Raw genomic sequence first — 20,703 nt, 5'->3', positions numbered from 1 at the left:
TCTTTGCGCCCTCCTGCCACCCATTGCCGATCGATGGTACCGTGCAGCAGATCGTCGCCATGATACCAACCGCCATGGTTACTCCGACGCTTACCGTCAGTACGTCGCACGAACCTCGGCAGGAGGATGATTTGTCGGGCTAGTCACGCGACCCTCCTGTAAATCTCTGCTCCAAACGCAAACTTCATGCATTAATGCTGAGATTAGGCAACAAAGATGGCAGATAGCTGAAGTGGAGCACTATAACCCTTATTAGTTTGTGCCATACTCAAGTCCATTAGTTTTAGCGTACTTGCGTTAACAAAAAACAAACCAAAAAAAAACATCTTTAGTATAAATACTGTGTGCGTGTGCCGGTGTATGTGTTTGTGTACGCGCGTGTGTGAGCGTGTGTGTGTGTGTGTGCAATTTGGTTGAGTTAACAGGTAGGCGCGCAAGAGAGATTTCGAGTTTTACCCACGCGCAATACAAACGACACCCTGCAGTGGCGTGTCATGGTGAGTGTCAGAATTCCTGAAGAATTCTTCCCATAGATTTTATAGCTCTACAAGAAACTACCAAACCAATTTTCCCAATTTCCGAAGGATCGTTTCCGTTTCGTTTCGTTTCCTATGTCGTTCTATTCGTTCTTCTAGTCAAAGTCCCAATTTTACCCTACCAAAAGAAGGGAGAGGACACAAAACAATATGGCGGCTTCTGTGTCGGGAGTAAACTATAATAGAGGCTTATACACACACAGAACAATCAACGTTCCATCCAGCGTTACCAGAGCACACACGTCTACTAAATCTGTAGTATCTACTTGCGGCAAGAGCGGACAACAAGGACAACTAAACGCAAACAACCCATTCGTGCCATTGTAATCACTCTGTCACATCTTACCTTTTAAAACACTGTTTCGTAATTAACTGTTCCGGATCGTATTTCTACCGAGTTTAACTACTATTAATACTACCTAGTGAATCAACAATCGATACAACTTGTTTTCTTTTTTATAAACAAAAGCGCATTAAAAGAAAGGCAATGGAACAAAAAAAATAACATTTCCTCATGCATTCGGTAAGCGTTCTCACTAACTGTCATCCGATGGTTTTGTAGTATCATGTCTCTAATCGCGCATCTTTGAGTGTCTCTAGATGTATATACTTATACAGCATGATATCAATCACACACCTTCGTATTGCATCGAAAGCAACGGCTATATCACCACGTGTAGTTAATTTCCGTTACGATTGAAATATTTCAAGCCTCTTCGTAAATGAAATATTTCATGCGTAGCATCTTGTACGCAATTTTTATGAGATGATTTGATATTGTTGATTTTAAAAATAAAATTATAACAAATAAGGTTTTAATTTCTTTTAATTTGGCATTTATATTCTCTTTTCCGGTTAATTTCACAACCATTACTTTTGTGCATTTGATAAAACAACAAGGCAAAAAATATAGATTAGTAAAAAGGAAAACAGGACTTTTTTTTTCAAATTGATAGTACGAGATTTTTCAGCTATTTATTATATCTCTATTATTATACACTACGAAAAAATCAAATACAGCCATTCAGCTTGTCATTCAACGTGAAGGCCATTCATTAATTACATTCAAAGCAACAGGTTAAAGATAGGCTTGAAGAATGTCTCCTTTGGCAAAATATAGAACGTCCCGTAATGGCTAAGGTAATGCCGGTAGAATTCAGCACGCTGTTCAATACGAATGTATTGTGTTAATACGTTAAGGTTCAGTTCGGTAATTCAATAGAAAACGTTCTGCTGGCCAGTTCTGTTTCACAAGCCTAACAGTTTCCATCTAACGAGGATGGTATGGTGCCACTTCATGATATGAAGTTATGCAATACTTTCCCTATCTTAGCGTTTCGAATGTTCACCATAGTGAAGATGGCAGATGTTTGTCCATTCGTACTCCGGCACCTCGGTCGATCGGCCATCCCTGGTGATCGGCCCGTGTACATTCGGCCGTGGAAACGGATGATTTCGGTTAAAGTAGTACCCGTTCGGTGCGTGCATAACGAACCTCATTTGGCTCAAATCTCGCAGCTCATCCTCATCCGGGCCGATATGATAGGTGCCAGGGTCGAAACCTTCGTTCGGTGGCGGACTTTCAATGGTTGGAACCAGCCACGTCAGTACGGCACTCTTCTCATTAAACACGTCCACCACCAGACCACGTATTTGTGCGTAATACGTGTTGTCCTTCATATCGACCAGCGATACTATATCCCCTACCTCATACCAGAAATTCTATACGAAAAAAAAGATTTTATTAGAAAATTATAGCATTGCACCATTTGCCGGTTGGTTACATTACAAACCCACTCACCTCATGGAACAATTTCGGAACTGATTTTGGGCGTGTTGTTTCGTCGGTAAATTTAAGCTTCATTCCCGTCTTCTTCGGTTTACTGCGGAGAGGTTTTTTCGGGATGTTGCGAGCCGGCTGCGTTTCGGCACGTTTGCCAACCTTGCTTGGTTTGGGTATCATGGAAGGTTTCGCAAAGACACCGTCATCAGCTGGATCGCTCGATACCGACACAGTCGAAATGAATGTTTCGCTCTTGTAGCCGAGACCGCTCGGTCCGGGAGCATCCGTTTCTAGATCCTGCTTCGGTTCCAACGGTGGATTGCATTGAATGTCATAGCAATCGTTGCATAAACGCCTTCGATCGAGTGTTATCCATTTTGTGGTGGCCACAGTACCGCAAATGGAGCACTTTTTATTCTTCGGCGCCATTACGTGTTGCTCTTGTTTATTGATGAGAGCCGCTGTATGGCACAAATTCCTATAGTTACACCTTTTCCTATTGATTGTACATTTCACAATGAAGCCACTATTGTTTTCTGAGCTTGCTGTGGAATCTCGAATCGTTGTACAATGCCAGTAAGGGTAAATGCAAAGCCCTTTTTCCAAGACGATCTCTGCCAGAACTGCTTGTTGGCTAACTAGATTTGTTTGCACACAATCCCACAACACGGCTGTCAAAAATCCATCACATCTGCACACTGGGACGTCATTGTCACAATCATCAAAAACGTACGATAATTTATTATAATTATTTCGCATTTAACGTAAATGAAGCATTTTTTCCTGCATTCAAGGTATTTCCGTCGTCACGGAATTTTAAATGAAATTCGCTAAATAAAATATCTCCAACAACAAATTTACCACAGTACACATTTCACTGCCACAATACAACTATGCTTGGTGTCATTCGTTTAAAATGAACGTTTGTCGAAGCGTGTATGATAATTGTTAAAAAGTTCATTTTCATATGCACGAGCATTTACCCTTAGTTGCTGATAAATATCGGCCTTTTTGGCGGGTGTGTACCAACACCAACACTTCAATTCTATTTAGGTCTGGATGTGGACGTTGATCAAAACGATTTTACGGACTGGGATCTGCAATGGGGTAGGATCCGAAGCATCTTGAAAAGTCCCACAGGCTATCCTACCCAAATTCTATGGAACATGGAATATTAGCAAATTCTGGCTGTTTTCCTCCAATTTTTAAATTCTGCGTTTGAGATCGTTCTCTACTATAGGTACGATCTATGGGAAACAGTTCGTGATACATGTCGGATATCAAATATCACAGTTCGATATATCTCAACTTCAATTCGTACGGTTGCTAATTTCCAACTTTTCTAATTTTTTAAAATTAGCATCGAGAAAAGGACCGAGATAAAATGGTGAAACAATATTAATGCATGTTCAATCATTTAATATGAGACACTTGATATCTGACTAGTAATCTGTACAAAAACCTGATGTACAAGTAACCAAATAGAACAAATAATACAACAACTTGAAGTGCATTAGCAATATCATCACATATTTACCATATCTCTTACCTAACGGACAAGCTTTTGTTTATGTCCTCAAACTACTATTAACTGCATCACGATACAATGAGTCAAATCACACTATTTACGGAACCATGATTATTCACTTGTTAAAATAGTAGTAGAGTAATCCTCGCAAGGGAAATGGCAAAAACGCTCGCTCGTTATCTTTTCAAAACTCTCGAGTAGGGTTTCTTTAACGATGTGTACTTTGAAATCAGAACGAAATCAAGTACCTTTTAACATAGAAAAACGTAGTCGATTGGAGAAATTATTGACCATGCCATCACGTCTGAGTATAAAACGCGCGCTAATCGAACCACGCATACCAGTCACCACTAGGATTCATAACGTGCACCGACCGCCACCATGTTGGTTTGGAGGTTTTGGCTGTTTGGCTGTTTCGTACCGTACGTTCTCGCGCGTAACGATCAACGTCCATCAATCGACTTCGCCGGTATAGTGGGCAGGCTCCAATCACTCGACATCCGTCAGCTGCACAACGAAACACGATGCGATCAACAGCTGTTAGCGCTGGTGGCCGGCATACAGGCGAAAGAGTTTTGGACAGTGAAATGTAAGCTAGCAAATTGCCTTGTGCAACTAAAGTAAAGCGTCTTCTAACGATGTGTGTCAATGCAGAACTTCTTCATTGCAACTGGGTAAAAAAACCAAATCCATCACAGAAGTGGTGGAAGTTAACAGCAAAAAGTGCCATAAAAGTTGATAAAGTGCCTGTTCAATCTTATCGTACCACTGGGCTAATCCGGGACATCATCGCCAATCGAATATGTGATCCATCCATAGTCGTAAGTGGAGGAGAAAGTATCCAGTGCGTCATCCTGACGCGCAAACTGATTAAATGAGCCGACGAATTGTGGCCTATCTATTTAATCATCTTGAAACTAGTAGCATTCTTGTAGAGCTCTTTATCAGTGAAGAAGATACTAAGCATTACTTCAGTATGGCAATAAACCCACTTTTATCACTTAGTCCTGCTACTAGTCTGTGTTATTGACAGGTTTTCTTTAATTCTCTATATCTTCTCAGCTAGATTAGATGTGCAGCTGTGTTAGACTGTGTTTAAGAATGGCGCTCTACCCTATTATCTACACTAGAAATAGCTACTACTATTGTGTACTTTGCTTCGAATCTTCCAGTGCTAGATTCCTGGGGTAAATGGCCGGCCGGTATCTTCGCGGGTAATCTGTACGAACTAGGGCATTACGATCAGTGTGTTGACTTGCGCCACGAGCACAGTTCACCCACCATAGGCACGATACGAGGCCGTTACTGCTTGCTGACTGTGCCACTCGACAACTTGTTACCCACGAGTCCTGCAACGCAGCGTATAATGCCCGGTACGTCTGGGAAGATTTGGGCCGCACATTTGGGTGTGTGCATACCGGCAGCCTGCACGGCCGAACACTTCCAAGAGTTTCTCAATGCTACCGTCCCCAGTCTTCCACCTATAATGCTTAATTGCAATGCACTTGCACCAACACTCAGCACTGCCCAGTGGGTTACGATGTAAGTGCACCAGGTCGTCCTAATCGTTCTAGACATCGCTCTGTAAACTCATTACACATCTGCTACACAGATCCATTTTCGGCACGATTGTGCTGCTAGCGGTAGCGAGTACTCTCTACGAGACTGTCACACTATGTCGGAGTCAGACACCGCACCGAAACTTAATCATCTTTTCGCTCTACTGCAACGGAAGGAAACTGCTGGCGACGTATCAGCGAAACCAACAGGTGGCATCAGTCAAGTCCAACACAATGGACTGCATCAACGGTATACGGGTTATATCGATGGTGTGGGTTGTATTTAGCCACAACTACGTCCGTATCGGTATGCAGCCCATCATCAATTCGCATGTCATTCTATCGGTAAGTAGTGCAGCAAACACATTCGACACGTGATGATGATTTGTACCTCGTATCTCTGCTTAAACAGTGGCTTGAATCGTACCACAGCGTACTCGTCGTGTCGTCTACCGTGTCCGTAGATACGTTCTTTCTGCTGAGCGGTTTGCTCACGTGCTGGAGCATACTGAACGCACTGGACAGGTCCGGGAAGCTCAATCTACCCATCATGTACCTGCACCGCTACCTCCGTCTCACACCGGCCCTGGCCGCACTCGTTCTCTTCTCCGCGACACTCATGCGATACATCGGCTCTGGTCCGTTTTGGGACGGCGCCATGTCACTGACGGAAGATTCCTGCCAGCAGTACTGGTGGTCGGCACTGCTGTACGTGCAGAACTACGTCAATCCGCAGAATGTGTGTCTCGGTCACACCTGGTACCTTTCCGTCGACATGCAGCTGTACCTGGTCGCACCGTTCCTCATTTATCCACTGTGGCGTTGGGGCCGCCGGGTATTGTTCGTAGTTGTGGCACTGATCGTTGCCTCCATGGTCTCGGTGTGCGTGCTGTTTTACGTGCACCATCTGCGGCTCTCCTTTCTGGCGGTGGATGAGGAACGTTTGCGTCACGTATACACATACTACCCAACGCACACGCGGGCCGGTGCATGGTTGGTCGGTGTGATATACGGGTATGTGTTGCAGCGCACCAAAAAACACTACGTACAGCTCTCGCGCTGGTACGTTGCGCTCGGCTGGGCGCTAGCGTGTACCGCCGTGTTGACGATACTACTCGCCGACCATCCCATCCAGCAGCCGGACTACGGAACCTTACCACAGGCGGTGGACGCCAGCTACGAGTCACTCAGCCGGGTCTTTTGGGCTGTCGCCATCGGGTGGATTGTGTTCGCGTGCGTGAACGGATACGGTGGACCGATCAATGAATTTCTCGGCGCGACGTTCTGGCAACCGCTTGGTCGCTTGTCGTACGCGATCTATCTGCTACACTTTCCGATCCAGATTATGATGGCAGGATTTGCCCGTATACCGTACTACTTTACCGATCTCTTGGCCGCATATCAGTTTTGGGGCGACATTGGCTTCACGCTGACAGTCGCACTATTCTGGACGCTGCTGTTCGAGTCTCCAATTATCGGTGTGGAACGGATGCTATTTGGACGTGGTCGAGAACCATCAAAGAGTAAGTAGTTGCACATTACCTCCATTTTTGTATTCAAAACTTATTTTTTTTATAATTACCTGTTACTTTACAGAGTCTTCAGAAAAACCTAATACAGTAAACACTGACGAAAGCCGAGTGATACCGAAATCTCTCTCACTAACAATTCAAACTGCACGCATGTAAACCTTTTGGGGCGAATGCAGGGAAAGCCATACAACTAACACCAGAAAAAAGTTCATCTGGATCATTCACCATTGCAGCCACACAGTGCATGATACGAACGCTCTCACATAAACACGCATGATACGCAACTAAGTAATAACACAACTACTGTTATAGAAGACTGACAAGGTAACGTCGGGTTTGTAGTAGATATTCGGAAAAAAACAAAATAAATTTTATTGTGAACAATAACAGTAAGAATAGAGTTTTGATACGTACGCATATATGCTTGACTACAAATGACACAGCAGGTTTTTGAGAGTTTTTAGATCGTCCACTAAACAAACCACTTCCTTCTCCTTTGCACGAACGTTACTATTAGATGCCGATCTGTTCGTTTGTTTTCTTCTATGTGTGCGTGTTGCACTACACCGGTTGAATAGAGCGAGTGGTTCAAGCTCCAATCAGCCTTCAAATTTCTGTACTAAAAACCTCACCGTAATAATGGTGCCAGCTCGCGTGTGTTTTGGTATTATACGAATCAGTTGTACTTTTACAATTTCCTTCACGTAATACATTAATCGAGAGTTTGTCGTAATGAGAAAATGGTCTAAATGGCGGGATCGAATGTTCTAAAACCGCAACACGAGTTGTGTGCGTTATAATCTTTTTTGTTTTGTTTTTGCTTTTGTAGTATCAACTTCAAGACATTGTGATTAATCGTGTTTTTATACATATAGTAAAATTCAGTTCCTTTTGTAGAAAACCCTGTTTGCGATTCCTTGTTCGTTGACCCTTTCACCTTCCGTAGCATCAAATGCCGCACTGAGTGTATTTCTTTGACGACAGCCTGACAATAATAATTGACAGCTTTCAAATATAGCATGCAAAATAAAACAAACAATTGAGGAATTTGTCGATTAGTTTAACAGTTTACAGCAATGAAATATATATGATCCGAAATACGATTCACCTTATGTATAGCGCGCAACATACAACACGCACTGTAAACATGTTGCTTAGTGTTCGAGATGGGAAGGTAAAAAACATAATCCCGTCACTGCAATGTAACCGATGTAAATAACGTTAATATAAACTCTTTTTATACGCACAATCTATGCTAATACGTACGTGTATAGAATATTAAAACATAACAAAGCAAAAAATAACTTTGGACCATTCCAACATCTTTTCTTTTTTTAATTTGTAAAATAGTAAATACGCGAAAATAAATTTGGCCTTTTAAAGTCGTGCCTAAATGAAAACTAAACATAAAGTAAATTGAAAAATTTGGAGATAAAAAAAAACACTTAGAATAGTTTTGATTTGCGTGCTTTGTTGACTTCGGTTATCACCTAGAATATTTGATTTACGTCCGATTATCGCATAATCGTTTGGCCTTTTTAAAGTTTGTTAATTAAGACTTTTCGTTCAATTTGGACTAATGTTGTTTGTTTTTTTTTTTTTTGTAAACCCCTTTCACTCTCTCACTCTCTCTATTTCCCTTACTCTGTTTCTCTGTCTCTCTCTCCATCTGTTAGCACTCCAAAAGAGTGTTTTTAGAGCTCGCACCACAGCACTACCGCCAGTGCAAATGTTTATCTGCGCGCGACTCTGTGTCAAGTTCGTGGAACTCATGTTCAGTCTGTTCGTCAAGTTCGTGCAGAAGTGTACGTCCACGAAATATGACCCTGATTTCGGCCGTCTGTACCACCCGCCTGTAGTACAGTCAGAACAACGCACAACAACCGTCACAACTGTTTCGTTTGCCATCCTAGTTAAAATGCTATCCACCAACTGTGGTGCTATCAAAAATAGGCTTTTGTGTTGCTTAAATCGTGTAAACCCGATGTGGATGGCAGGAAACTAAAGCTACGTTATTCGGACGCACTCTATATCGAGCTGTACTGCACTAAAACAACGAATGCACAGCGATGTGCAAGTTATTAACACTGCGTGAATCGAAATCACTGCTAAATCCTTACGAGTTAAACGCTATACGGGAATATATGGCAGTCTGCAGTTTGTGTGTTCTTTTGTTTGTGGTTTCCATTAGCTTATATATCAACGTTCCCGATTCGTTTGCTATTCGTTGTTTAGTTAAATTTTTTTCGTCCATTCCATTCGGCACTCCACTCGCCTTCTATTCTACATATTCCCCTTTTCCATTATATCTTCCTTCCTAATGGTAGCAAAGCTTTTTTCTTGTGTGTTCTGGTTATTGTTTTCTTCTAAAGGTACAAACATCACCACGAACTTATTCATATACGAGTTTGACAGTAACTAAACGTCCTCGTTTCGCTTACGCACAAGTATGGAATTTAAATAATTAACTAAGCAAAAACACAAAAAATTAACAGCCATATCGTTTTAAATGTTAAGTGATTTGCTTTTTCCACACTCGACTGCCCCTATTCTGTCTATCGGATCAAAGTCTCACTTTGGTTTTGAACGCTCTTTCACACATCGTTACGCTATATCTTATAGATTGTATAGTCAGGCTTTGACGTTTAGTTATCTCTCCTGCCTTTTTTTATATAGGTTGGGTTTTGGGTATGATGTGAGAATGGTTATGGGTGTGAGTGACTGAGAATATGTGCGTATTTGTGTTTGAAGATGGGATTTATTGGTGCCATAAAAGGAGTCTCCGTACAGATGAGAATCCGAAGAGAAGAATCGCTAAACTGTATGTACGTGTTAGTATAAAAAGGTTGGTGCACGTGTCTAGTGACGAGTCGCATGACGGTATAATATAATAGAATACATATACAAGTATAATTGTGTGGTTTCACTCTAATAGCGAAAAATACTCTCATTAACAATAGCTTTCTCCCCGTTGCGTACTTAAACCATAGCCTTACATGGCAGCCACCGACTGTGATCTGTACGTTCGAAACGTGGCGTGCCTACTTTTAATCTAACGGGCGAGCGAATTGTATACTGTATCCTTCTTCCTAGTACAACATGACTCAGAGAATTATTATGGCAAACGTTATGAGTTTTTTGCAATGCAACACTAACGCAAGATGAATTTAAAAAAAAACAAATATTTAAACCATGGACCATTGTCCGAGCTGTAGGAACTAGGTTGCTTACTCAAATTCCACTCTCTTTCCTTTTCTTTGCACGAGCTCCCTTACAATCTTTTGTACTGGCAACTAGGTTGCTACCAAATAAAACAATCGTTCATTTCCACTTGACAAATGTTGCACGTCAATTGGCTTCAAAATTTGACCCCATTTTTATAAATTTGTTCATTTGAGTACGGAAATGGGTCCAGCACGTCTTCAAACACCTCCTGAGAGCCCCCAAAAAAACTGTTTAATAGGAAAAACTGTATGAATTGTATGAAGAAATGGGTCCGAAAAGTGTCGCTTTAACCCTCACCGGCTGTTTTGACTGATTCATTCAAAGTGGCACTTTCCTAATCCTGGTCTGGTCCGGATGAGCACAGCTGAGCCACATACATTTGACAAGTGGTACTAGAACATAAAACAGACGTAACAATCGAAACGAACATAATAGTTGTATGCTTGTAGCACACAGTTTTCTACACTTTACATGCATCAAATTGCATGGACTGCTAAATAGAATGTTTGGTAAGATGCAGCACGCCTCTTCACACTTCTCCGGTTCTTGTCAAACCATTTAGTTACATACTGTTCCGATGTGTAGCCGTTGTTATATTTTCTCTAGCCTCTGTTCAGCGTTAAACTAAAACAAAACACGAAATCATATTTAGCATACATGACATTTAATTCCTTCTAACTACTTACCGGAATCGAAAGCGCTCGGACATATGTAGTTCATCAGCTCCGTTTCGGTCATCGAGGTTAGTTCCGAGGCTAGAGCACGGGACTCTTCCGCAAGCGAAACCTCCTGTGCCGCGTTGAGACCGATCGAATCCATCGCAATGGATGTCTCGTTGTTTTGTGGCTCTATACGTTGCGGCTCGACCGTAGTGACTCTGTTGACTGGCGGTATCTCACCTGTCCCGGTACCGACAACGCTGCTCATTTGCACACCCATTGCACCCATAACTGACGCAGCAGACAATGGAGCAGATGTATCCATCGGTTGCTGGGCAAGCTGGCTGTTCATCAACATCCCATCACACACAACAACCGAACCGCTAACCATACCGACGTCCATTTTTTCTGCTGGCATCTGTTGCTGCAGCTGCTGTAAATGATGATGCAGCTCTTCCTGCTCTTGAAGTTGTTGCTGCTGCAGTTGTCGTTGCTGTTGCAGCTGCTGCTGCTGTTGCAGTTGTTGTTGCTGCTGTTGCAGGTGTTGTTGCTGCTGCTGCTGCTGCTGTAGCTGTTGATGTTGTTGCTGTAGCTGCTGTTGTTGCTGCATTTGTTGTTGATGCTGTTGTTGCTGTAGCTGCTGCTGATGATGTTGATGCTGTTCCTGCTGTTGCTGTTGGTGGCGATGTTGTTCTTGTTGTTGTTGCTGCTGTAACAACGATGTTGGGGTGGGGGCGGTTGGTGCTAGCAGCATATCTTGCTGCTGTAGCATATTTTGCACCGTAGCAGCATCATTCGGAACCGTTAGGTTAGAAATGTCCAACAGTGTTGCTTGCTGCTGTTGCTGCTGTTGTTGTTGCTGCTGCTGTTGCAGGCATTTCGCTTCGATCTGTGTGGCGATAGCATCATTGCATGTAACCGCCATCAACTGGCTTAGCTGTATGTTCGACGGTGAGGGTGATGATAACTGCGGTTGGGCTTGTGTCTCTGTCTTAACAATGTTTTTAAGCTCGCATTCCGATGGGATGGTATTTTTCGCAGCATCCAACGACTCACCGCTCATATAGTTCGTGTTAATCAGCGCCATGGGCAAGTTGGCACTGCCACAGAATGTGGCCATGGTGGCAATGTTCATCACCGTATCGAAATGCTGCGCACCGATCGAAACCCCACTGTTGCCGCCGCCTCCCCCACCAGGACCACCTCCATCCCCGAGTGGTATGTCTAACATGTGACCACCATTGGGCAGCAGTGACATGGACGACGAGCTGTCCTCCATGTCCATGCTCGGTTGACGGACGCTTCGCCGACGATAGAGAATACTTTCGTCCGCTGGTAACGGCCTGTACATGACACCGTCCAGCGAGTCCTCATCGACCATATCGCTACGGCTGCACTCCGGCTCGACCAATTCCGCTTTAAATGCTTCTGTGGGTTGTACCTGTTGCGGTGATGACAACGACACCGAGTACTGCTGCTCGCTACCAACGCCGATCGTCAGCCCCGAATGGCACTGCGGTTGCATAATACTTGCAGTACCTCCACTGATTGATGGCAGCACATTGATTGGTGGCGGCATCATGCCCTTCGCGGCAATTTCGAGCGATGTGGAAGCTCGCAAAAACATTGGACGACTGTCGCACACGTTTGGCTCGTCGAACGGTGATACGGCTGGGAAAGGCATTGGGTAAACGAAGAAAGCGATATGAGACGAAAGGAAACAAGTAACAAAGTAAATTAAGGTCATCCAACGCTGTTGATGACAATATCTACGAGTCTACTAAATACTTTGCTCAACATACTCTTGCAAAGAAGCTACAAAGCTAGCAATACAGTATCAGTTTCGAATGCCTGCAATTTTCTACACTTAAACATTACCTTCCTACTGCTACTAATGTATAAATCATATCTGCCAACTACACTAACACAATCATAATTTAGCGTGGAAAGCTCAATTTGTTGCAAATGGTTAACAATCCATCATACGATGCTTTGTTTAAGATGGATAAATCATAAAATCTCAAACTACCGATTAAGATGATGTTGTGGTCTATCCTGTAGTGTGTATAGGGCATCTTCGTTTGAACTAACTCTAGTGTGATGTGAGATACTATTTTTCAAATGTATATGTTGTTTGTCGAATAATTTAAAAAAAACTACTACTCAACAGAAAAATGAAGATAACAAATCGTTCAAAACCATTAATGCTTTACGGGCATTTCATTAAAAACATTCTAATACAACGAATAAAATAAAACAAACAGTTACTACCAAACGCACTAGAGATGTACTAAATATGTACTAAATACAATCACGCTAATGGTGGAGTTCACCCTCCGTAGATGTAGAAACCATACTAAATACTCATAGAGTAACAAGCTGAGCATAAAACAAAACGATCAACAGTCCAAAACATTACTTTGATGATGTATGAACGAATTATTGCAACCGATAAAATAAAACAGAAACAAAACTCAACGGAAAGGCATCAAAAACGGGAATGAGCTCATCCTCTTTACCTTCACCTTCACGTGTTGTGAGGAGGTGCTTTGACTTCTATTACCCAAGTCTCATATCGCTTCGGCATGCTCTCAATTTGGTCAATTATTTTAAAAGAAGGGGTAAAAGAAAGATACGTTTGTACTATAAAGTGTACTAGTTGATGAAGTTGAATTTTATAGTTATTGGTGCCACACACTGCTGATCGCAAGCTTCCTTTTAGTGGTGGTAATTTGTTTTACTATTGATTCTTGATTATTTAATACAATTGATCGTCTACAAAAAGGTTAAGAATATGACAATTTGCAAATAATTAATATCTGAAGTAGTACAGTTGACCAATAAATACTCCCGTTTCCAACTGGTTCTCCACCGCTATTCACACTTCCAACAGTCAATCATGGAAGGATATTATTTGTACGCAAAGGCGAGAGAACACAAACCATGTTCATCCTGCTGTGCATAATTTCCCACCACCGCAAAGAAGCCAAACAAGTATACCTTCATTGCGGTTTCCGTTGCAGACGAAACGCCCGGCAGTCCCGTTCGGTCCCGGCAGCTCACCCATAGCCGACGATGAGACGACGGTTGCGGCAATCGCGTTAATGGCCGCATTAGCATTCGCCACCGCTAGTGCACTGTCAGCGTTTGCGCCAACGTTTACTGTGGCGCCATTTTCCAATCCGGAACCGTTACCGATGGCGGCAGCAGCAAGCTCGCTAAAATAGTTGTGTGATGTTGGTTGCGGTTGTGGCTGCTGATGCTGCTGCTGCAGTTGTTGACCAACTGCATTTATTCTGTTACGGCGTGCTGGTGATGATACGGTCGCCGCACTGAGCGTCGTATGCTCACCTTTCGGTGTGTAAATAAAGTCATGCGTTTCGCTCTTTTTGCCACTCGACACGATGTACATTTTGATTGTGATCGGTTCGGTAATGTCCTGCCGTTCGTACGGAGGCACTACGCAGATTAGATGTACCTGAAAACAGAGAAGCAATAGAAAGTTGTTAGTTAAGAACATCAAAACCACGGAGAAGAGGTAAACGTTCCGCCGGCGTAGTACAGCTGGGTAATGGACTTGGCTTAACAACAAGCAGGCTGTTCTCTGGATAACAGTTCGAGCTGATGTACATTCACATAAATAGATGAGAGAGTCACTGTGTGTGTTTGGGTGCGCACACTGTTCTCTTTCTATCTTTCGCTAGTGTAGTTGTTTTAACCCTCGCCTAAACGCACCTGATTTAGATGCTCCTTATCGGGGATGACCGATTGCTCCCAGGCAGTTGTATTCTGCACAGCGGTGCGTGCAAATGCCGACTGTGTTAGCATGCCCTTTGAACGCTGGAAGACTACGCGCGTATCCTTGAGGAAGTTTTTGCCGATTATAAACAGCTCGAGTCCACCCTCCACCGGGCAGGAGATTAGTGATTTTTTCAATATTTCCGGTACACCCGGTGGTTGTGCTAAAAGTAATAGGAGTTGTAAGGAAACATTAGGCTATATATGTCCAAAACAAACGTAAACATGACAATACTCACTGCAGATGATTTGTTGCGAGCACACCTGTAGCAGTTCCGCCGTACCATCGTCACCGAGAATAGTCGTGCGGAACACCATCCGACATCTGGTGGATTTTTTCTTGGTGCGTGACGCCGTCTGGTCCGGAAACCGGTACTCCACGTCCACGTTACGCTCCTTCAGTATGCCGACACAGTCGCACGTCACCGTCATGCCGTTTTCCGGCTTCAGCTGTATCTCGATGTACTTCGTACCGTTAATGTTGCGCTCGATGCAGGAGGTCGAGTTCTTGCCCGACACCTTGCACGCCTGGTAGAAGATGTGGGGCGACGGGCGTCCCACGTCGGAACCGATGTACACCTGCAGTGCGGTGGGTTTGTTGTAACCGACGAGCCGCACCACCGGGAACCCGTTGCCGCTACGGTCCTTCACCGCACCCCGGGAACCTTCCGTCTGGTAGCGGGCCCGGTGCTGCGACTCCGGCTGTGTGACGATCTGCAGCTGTACCTTCCCGTCCCTGACGCTGGTATGGGTGGGCGATCCGCCCGGCATGCAATTCCCATCGTTGTTGGCTGTCAGGCGGAATGGAACATGTCTACCCTCGGCGCCGAGCCCGGATGCAGCCGTGCTGGAGGTTCGCTTGCTGCCGGTGGTGTTACCCGTACGCGAACTACCGACGGATGCGCCCTGTCTGCCGGTGCAGTTCGCCAGCGAGGGCGTGTTAAGCGTCACGTTTGTTGAGATCGATAGCGGCGGGGAGGATCCCGTCGCTGGTGACAGACTCTGGGACAGTGGAGACCCCGAGGTGGCAACCATCCTGTACGTGAATACACCAAGATAGGGTTAGTATCAGTTACTCTAAACCTGCGATTCGTAAACGGACCCGACACGGAATTTGAATAACACCAATTTGTGACGTTATCAAACGATTACCAAGACTCCAAGCCCTTCCATCCGCTCTGCCCTTTGATCACTGTTTGGCGTGATGTATTTATAGACTATCATCAACAACAGCAACGAAAAACTAACAACAACACCTCGTTCGATGTCGAAGATGTCGAAGAAAATGTTAAAAATAAACAAATGGAGAAATGACGACAAATTGAGCATCGCACCCAATCGTACGTCCACGGTAGACGCCGCAAGAGTGGGCGAGTGAGCGGCGGCTTTTTTGTAGTTTGCTGCTACAAAATGCAAAACCATATGCGACAAAGCAACGTACCGCATGCACTTATTAGACGGCTTTGCACGCGCATCGAGACGCACCGCTGCCGCTGACCGTTGAATGTGCTTGGGTGCAGCGAGATCATCCAGTGGAAGAAGGTCGTGATAGTTAGCGCGCAACTGTAATGACTTGGGTACGGGTTCTTGTACCAGACGCAAACAACAACAACAACATTACAATCAAACCCCGCCAACAGGTATGAGAGGCAATGGGGAGCTGCGGGGTAAACAGCGTTTGTGTTCGGGGTGCGTGTCTCGGTCGCGACCGCAATTAACTCCCAGTTAATCATTCTGAGAAAATCAGCGAGATCTATCTCATTCATGCATTACGTATCACTTTGCCAGCCGCTGTGTATGCACGCGGTTTCCGTTCGCTTCCTGCCTCAATCGTATCGTGGGATTTTTGAAATCAAATAAATATTCAATTTACGACCTGCTCGCGTTTAGCGCACCACGGGATGATGTGCACTATGAGTGAACCGCTAGCAATCATCACATAAGGAGGCTGACATCTTTGCAGTGCAACGGGCGGAGAGCTGCCCATTTGGCTATTTATGAACTTACCAACTAACCGCTTGTGAGTATTCGTTACAAGTTTAGATTCTTGGACTATTATTTTTGATGTATACAGTCCCCGCAAGAGGGTTTTATAGCGCACCATCACCCGGTACATCTTATAACCCCTAAAATATAGGAACAGAGTACACTGTCTACTGAACTATCTCGAAGATGTTATATAAAATATATCCGAGATATTTGTAAACTTCCACAAAAAGGCTTAAACCAACTTAGACAGCTCTGTACATTAAAATGTCTATGGCTCGCTCGCTCTAAATCTGCTTTTATTTTCATATTTCTATAACACTACGTAAGATACAATTAACACAAATTGTGTCAGCCGGGATAATTAACTCCGGAACGCACTCGACAAACTCCTGAGGTTTCAAAGTTGATTTGACAACACCCTTCGCACACCGATTAAAGCCGGTTCTGAACAAAATTAATGAAGAATTCGATAAGCTGTAACTTTGAAATACATAATTCTTGGTGAATTAATTATTAATAAGCTAGCGCCAACCGGAAACTGGTGGTCTATAACGATTATTCTACTGCTTTAAATCAGATTCTCAACAAAACGTCAACGGAATTCACATGAGTAAGTATGTTTTTTGAAAGCGGTGTTAGTATAGACCCAGTTCACAAACTGTGTTGATTAAATTAGAAAAAAAATCCAATGCATAACAAAAACCCTCTACGAACACTACCCGTAGGGCTAATTGTACCGAAACCGATGATGGATGAAGAAATATTTTGGCCTACGGCACTGGAAATAGATATTTATAGTTTTGCCACACATCTGGTCTAAGAAGTGCACGGTCTTGCTGGCAAATATTCGGCACAACGTGTAAAAGAAAATGACCTTCCAGGACCGTTTCAGTAAGGCAAGGCCGCAACGTAACAGGCGGACGAACAGACGAAACGAAGACGAACCTACCGGTTTGCTGACGTGCATATCCCGGTCAAGATGGGGTAGAAACAACAGGGCGATATTGATTGTACTTACTTCCTCTTCTTCAAGACAACGGGATGATGCGTTTGATTGTGGAGATATGATTACAGCCAGACGCTCCGGCCGACACTGCAACAAAAAACTCTCACAAACTTCAGAACTCACGTTTGCTAATAGGTTGGCAAAACATTCGACACAGTGCTGGGGCGACCGATCGGCACCTCATATTTGTGAGCTACGACGACAAAACCTGTGTGACGTTTGTTTGCTGCACTAAAACCACAGGATTTTGTGCTGTGTAAAGCGATCGGTGCACTGGTGGGTTATGCACTGTAACGTCGTTGTTTAGTTGTGCGCAAATTCCCGCGTTGTTCGCGTGTAAATCAGTATAAACACCGTGCACAGACCGAACGATACTGATGGGCCGACGACGAACAGCTGTTGACAGTTGGGTGGTGTAAACAAGACTGACTAGTCCAGCGACTGGATCAGTGGCGAGCTTCTGTATGCCTCCCACCATTCATACACGCATACAGCCAACGCGATGTACTAATCGATCTGGTTCCACCATCATCAACCTGCTCTCTACGCTGTCTCTCTCCTTCATTCTCTCGTTCTCTTCCCTTCCTTGGCCGGAACGGTTGAACGAGTCTTTCTCTCTCCCTTTTCCTCGTGTAGTCGTTTTGTCGAGTCACGATTATGCCGAAGCCGAGACATAACTGTGACGACAAAGTCCGACACACATCTGGCCGGGCAAGACAAACGCCTAGACCGACAGATCCAAACTGTTAACAGTAGCCACCGTTGAGAATGGTCGCCTGTTTGCTGGCAGAAGACGAAAGAGCTCTCCACAGCAAGTTAAAGAAGCCGAGGTTGTCTACACCCCTCCTTGTAAACCAGTAGCAGTGCTAGGCCAATCTAACGGGCATCTTCCCAGAATCTGATCTACACCGCGTTGGACAGCTAGCTGCTGATAAATTACACCCTAATCTACTGCAAACGCGACCCACACCGGGGCGTGTGAGTCACAGAAAGGCGAGAACGGAACGGTGGCGAAGTAGATTACTCGCTCCGTCTGTGGAGTTTGGAGCGGTGAAGATCCAGTGTGTACGGCACCTGGAAACAGCATCGGCTGTACAATAAATCATACGTCCGTGTACCTTAAACTTCTGCGTTGTCCTCCCGGGCACTATACAAACGTACATAGCCAAACATTAGCTGACGCGCTGGAAATACGTTTCTGCCACCGCTGAAGGTTACACACATCATACACCCTCAGGACACCGGACATCTAATTAGAATATGTACCACCTCTGTACCTCTGTACCTATTAGGTGAGTCGGTACGGATTCGCAAGAAAATCCCTATCCGAAAAAACCCAAGAAACGCTGGGTGCAGGTGGAGACCCAATCATCCTCCGCTTCAGGTACATTCTCGCACCAAAGCATCTCCGCGCCCGGTTTGGCGGGGGTGCGAACAGCGAACAGAGAGTAGTGACAGTACGTAGCAGGAAATAGCATTCGCCAATGGCGCCAGTCTGCCGACGTCACAGCAAAGGTACACTGAGACCAGGTACGCTGCGTCACAAGGGAATTCCTAAGGCTTGTCTATCGGGAACTGTCTATCTGACGCTATCGGGAATAGTGGATCAATTATAGATTCATCATCTCTGCACCCTTAATACGTAGCGGGTTTGGAATATATCCAACACTCGAACTCGGAACTCTCCACGGTACCGCGTACTGCTGGTGTCAGACTGACGCGCTTCGCATATGTTGCGTTACAAAACTATTACAAAATACCCTGACACTGTAGGCGTACATTCTTATCGCGCTGCACAATTGGAAAACCGGGGGGCCTTTGTTTGTGCGGAGAAGTAACCGCTTATGTCTGGCAGGGCCGGCTAGCAATGGGAATGTGTATCTGTTAGAAGATTGCCACAAGACATCTGTTCCTCGGCTTCTTATCAGCAGTGTACAGACGCTGCAGATAAGATCGGTCTTTTGTTTAGACCACCGCATGGGCGGTGGATGGGTAGGAAATAACAATTGCAGCTAAAACATCCTAAAACCTTCACGAGAAGGTAACGTCGAACATCATCCGCCAGGGGATGACTGTTCGCCCGTAAGCCCATTAATCATGCGTTGAAGTTCACGTATGCTTTCATTGCAACAGCGTGTTATATCGTAATGAAATTAACAGAAGAATTAAGGAACAACTTACCCACTGCTACCTGGCTGCCGTTGCTGCTGCTGCACGTCGGAACTATATTGACCGATGGAAGATGGTTGATAGTTGTTCGGTGTCGCGCCGTACTCGGCCTGCTGTGCATCCGTCAGTTGATGCTGTTTATCAAGCTTGGTACTGTCGCCACTACGGTCGAAGCCGTGAATGGAATCACTGGAATTATCACTGTTCGTTGTGGCGGTGGTGACAACGATCGGTGGCACACCGCCGTGTCGCGTGAGCCGCCCGGCACCGGCAACGCCAACCGTCGGAAGCGACTTCCGAACGAGCGATGGACGGCTACAGGCCTGCTTCACACCGAGGCTGACCGAGAACGCTTTGCCCGGTTGACGTTTGCCGGACAGCCGTGGTACCTTGGGTTTGGTGGTCGCAACGGGCGATTCCGGCCCAGCACAGGGCGCCGAATAGCGAAGGACGATCGACGTGTTACGATCAGTTGGTCCACCTGTCCTGGGTACACTGGTGAACTTACTGCCTGGGCTGCTACTTATCGCTGTCAGTCGCCGCTCTGGAGTTACCGGCAGTGATGGTACGCTCGCCACACTGCCCAGTGTACTGTTTTGGATGGCATTCGTTCGCCCAGACGCTTTGCTTGGTGGTTTGCTTCTTTCGCGTTTGTGTGTTTTTGTGTCCATTGTTCAGTTTTCTGTCGAGAGGTAATCGAAAAGCAATATCTGTAGTACTGTATAACTTTAAAAGATTTAATTTTAACGGGAATTATGACGTTCTAAAAACTAGACAGTGCTATTCTCGCATGTGTTTAGCCAACCGTCCGTTGAGGTTGTGTTATACAGGTTGATGGAGAGCGAGAACCACAGTAAGGTGAGTTGATCGGTTGACGATTGAAGAGTTGATTATTTTTCTTTCCATATGTATCAAATGA

The 20,703-nt window shown here is 44.7% G+C and overlaps 3 protein-coding genes across 3 annotated transcripts; 1 reads left to right on the top strand and 2 right to left on the bottom strand.

The window, feature by feature from the left end:
* Positions 1-1,865: 1,865 nt before the first annotated feature.
* On the bottom strand, positions 1,866-2,748 carry LOC128710267 (GATA zinc finger domain-containing protein 1-like). Its single transcript, XM_053805316.1, has 2 exons — positions 2,338-2,748; positions 1,866-2,258 (listed from the first exon to the last, which is right to left on the bottom strand). The coding sequence occupies exons 1-2, from the start codon at positions 2,746-2,748 to the stop codon at positions 1,866-1,868; spliced, it is 804 nt and encodes a 267-aa protein (XP_053661291.1).
* A 1,480-nt stretch (positions 2,749-4,228) lies between these two features.
* LOC128707651 (nose resistant to fluoxetine protein 6-like) lies at positions 4,229-7,094 on the top strand. The gene is made up of 5 exons (XM_053802613.1): positions 4,229-4,436; positions 5,020-5,389; positions 5,460-5,751; positions 5,819-6,929; positions 7,003-7,094. The coding sequence occupies exons 1-5, from the start codon at positions 4,229-4,231 to the stop codon at positions 7,092-7,094; spliced, it is 2,073 nt and encodes a 690-aa protein (XP_053658588.1).
* A 3,688-nt stretch (positions 7,095-10,782) lies between these two features.
* Positions 10,783-20,455, bottom strand: LOC128718278 (nuclear factor of activated T-cells 5-like). The gene is made up of 6 exons (XM_053811926.1): positions 19,797-20,455; positions 14,860-15,656; positions 14,558-14,784; positions 13,823-14,300; positions 10,850-12,493; positions 10,783-10,787 (listed from the first exon to the last, which is right to left on the bottom strand). Exons 1-6 carry the CDS (start codon positions 20,453-20,455, stop codon positions 10,783-10,785), a joined length of 3,810 nt encoding a protein of 1,269 aa, XP_053667901.1.
* Positions 20,456-20,703: the final 248 nt, after the last annotated feature.

Source organism: Anopheles marshallii, chromosome X (assembly GCF_943734725.1).
Source record: "Anopheles marshallii chromosome X, idAnoMarsDA_429_01, whole genome shotgun sequence".
NCBI lineage: Eukaryota > Metazoa > Arthropoda > Insecta > Diptera > Culicidae > Anopheles > Anopheles marshallii.
This window is presented reverse-complemented; position numbering and strand designations above follow the sequence as displayed.

Bases quoted from the DNA above. Each gene is read 5' to 3' on its own strand.
- LOC128710267 (XM_053805316.1), bottom strand. From the start codon at position 2,748: ATGGCGCCGAAGAATAAAAAGTGCTCCATTTGCGGTACTGTGGCCACC. The intron at 2,259-2,337 runs GTGAGTGGGTTT...TTTTTCGTATAG, and splicing joins TTCCGAAATTGTTCCATGAG to AATTTCTGGTATGAGGTAGG.
- LOC128707651 (XM_053802613.1), top strand. From the start codon at position 4,229: ATGTTGGTTTGGAGGTTTTGGCTGTTTGGCTGTTTCGTACCGTACGTT. The intron at 4,437-5,019 runs GTAAGCTAGCAA...CGAATCTTCCAG, and splicing joins AGAGTTTTGGACAGTGAAAT to TGCTAGATTCCTGGGGTAAA. The intron at 5,390-5,459 runs GTAAGTGCACCA...TCTGCTACACAG, and splicing joins ACTGCCCAGTGGGTTACGAT to ATCCATTTTCGGCACGATTG.
- LOC128718278 (XM_053811926.1), bottom strand. From the start codon at position 20,455: ATGGACACAAAAACACACAAACGCGAAAGAAGCAAACCACCAAGCAAA. The intron at 14,301-14,557 runs GTGCGTTTAGGC...CTCTGTTTTCAG, and splicing joins ATAAGGAGCATCTAAATCAG to GTACATCTAATCTGCGTAGT. The intron at 12,494-13,822 runs GTATACTTGTTT...TGCCTTTCCCAG, and splicing joins CAACGGAAACCGCAATGAAG to CCGTATCACCGTTCGACGAG.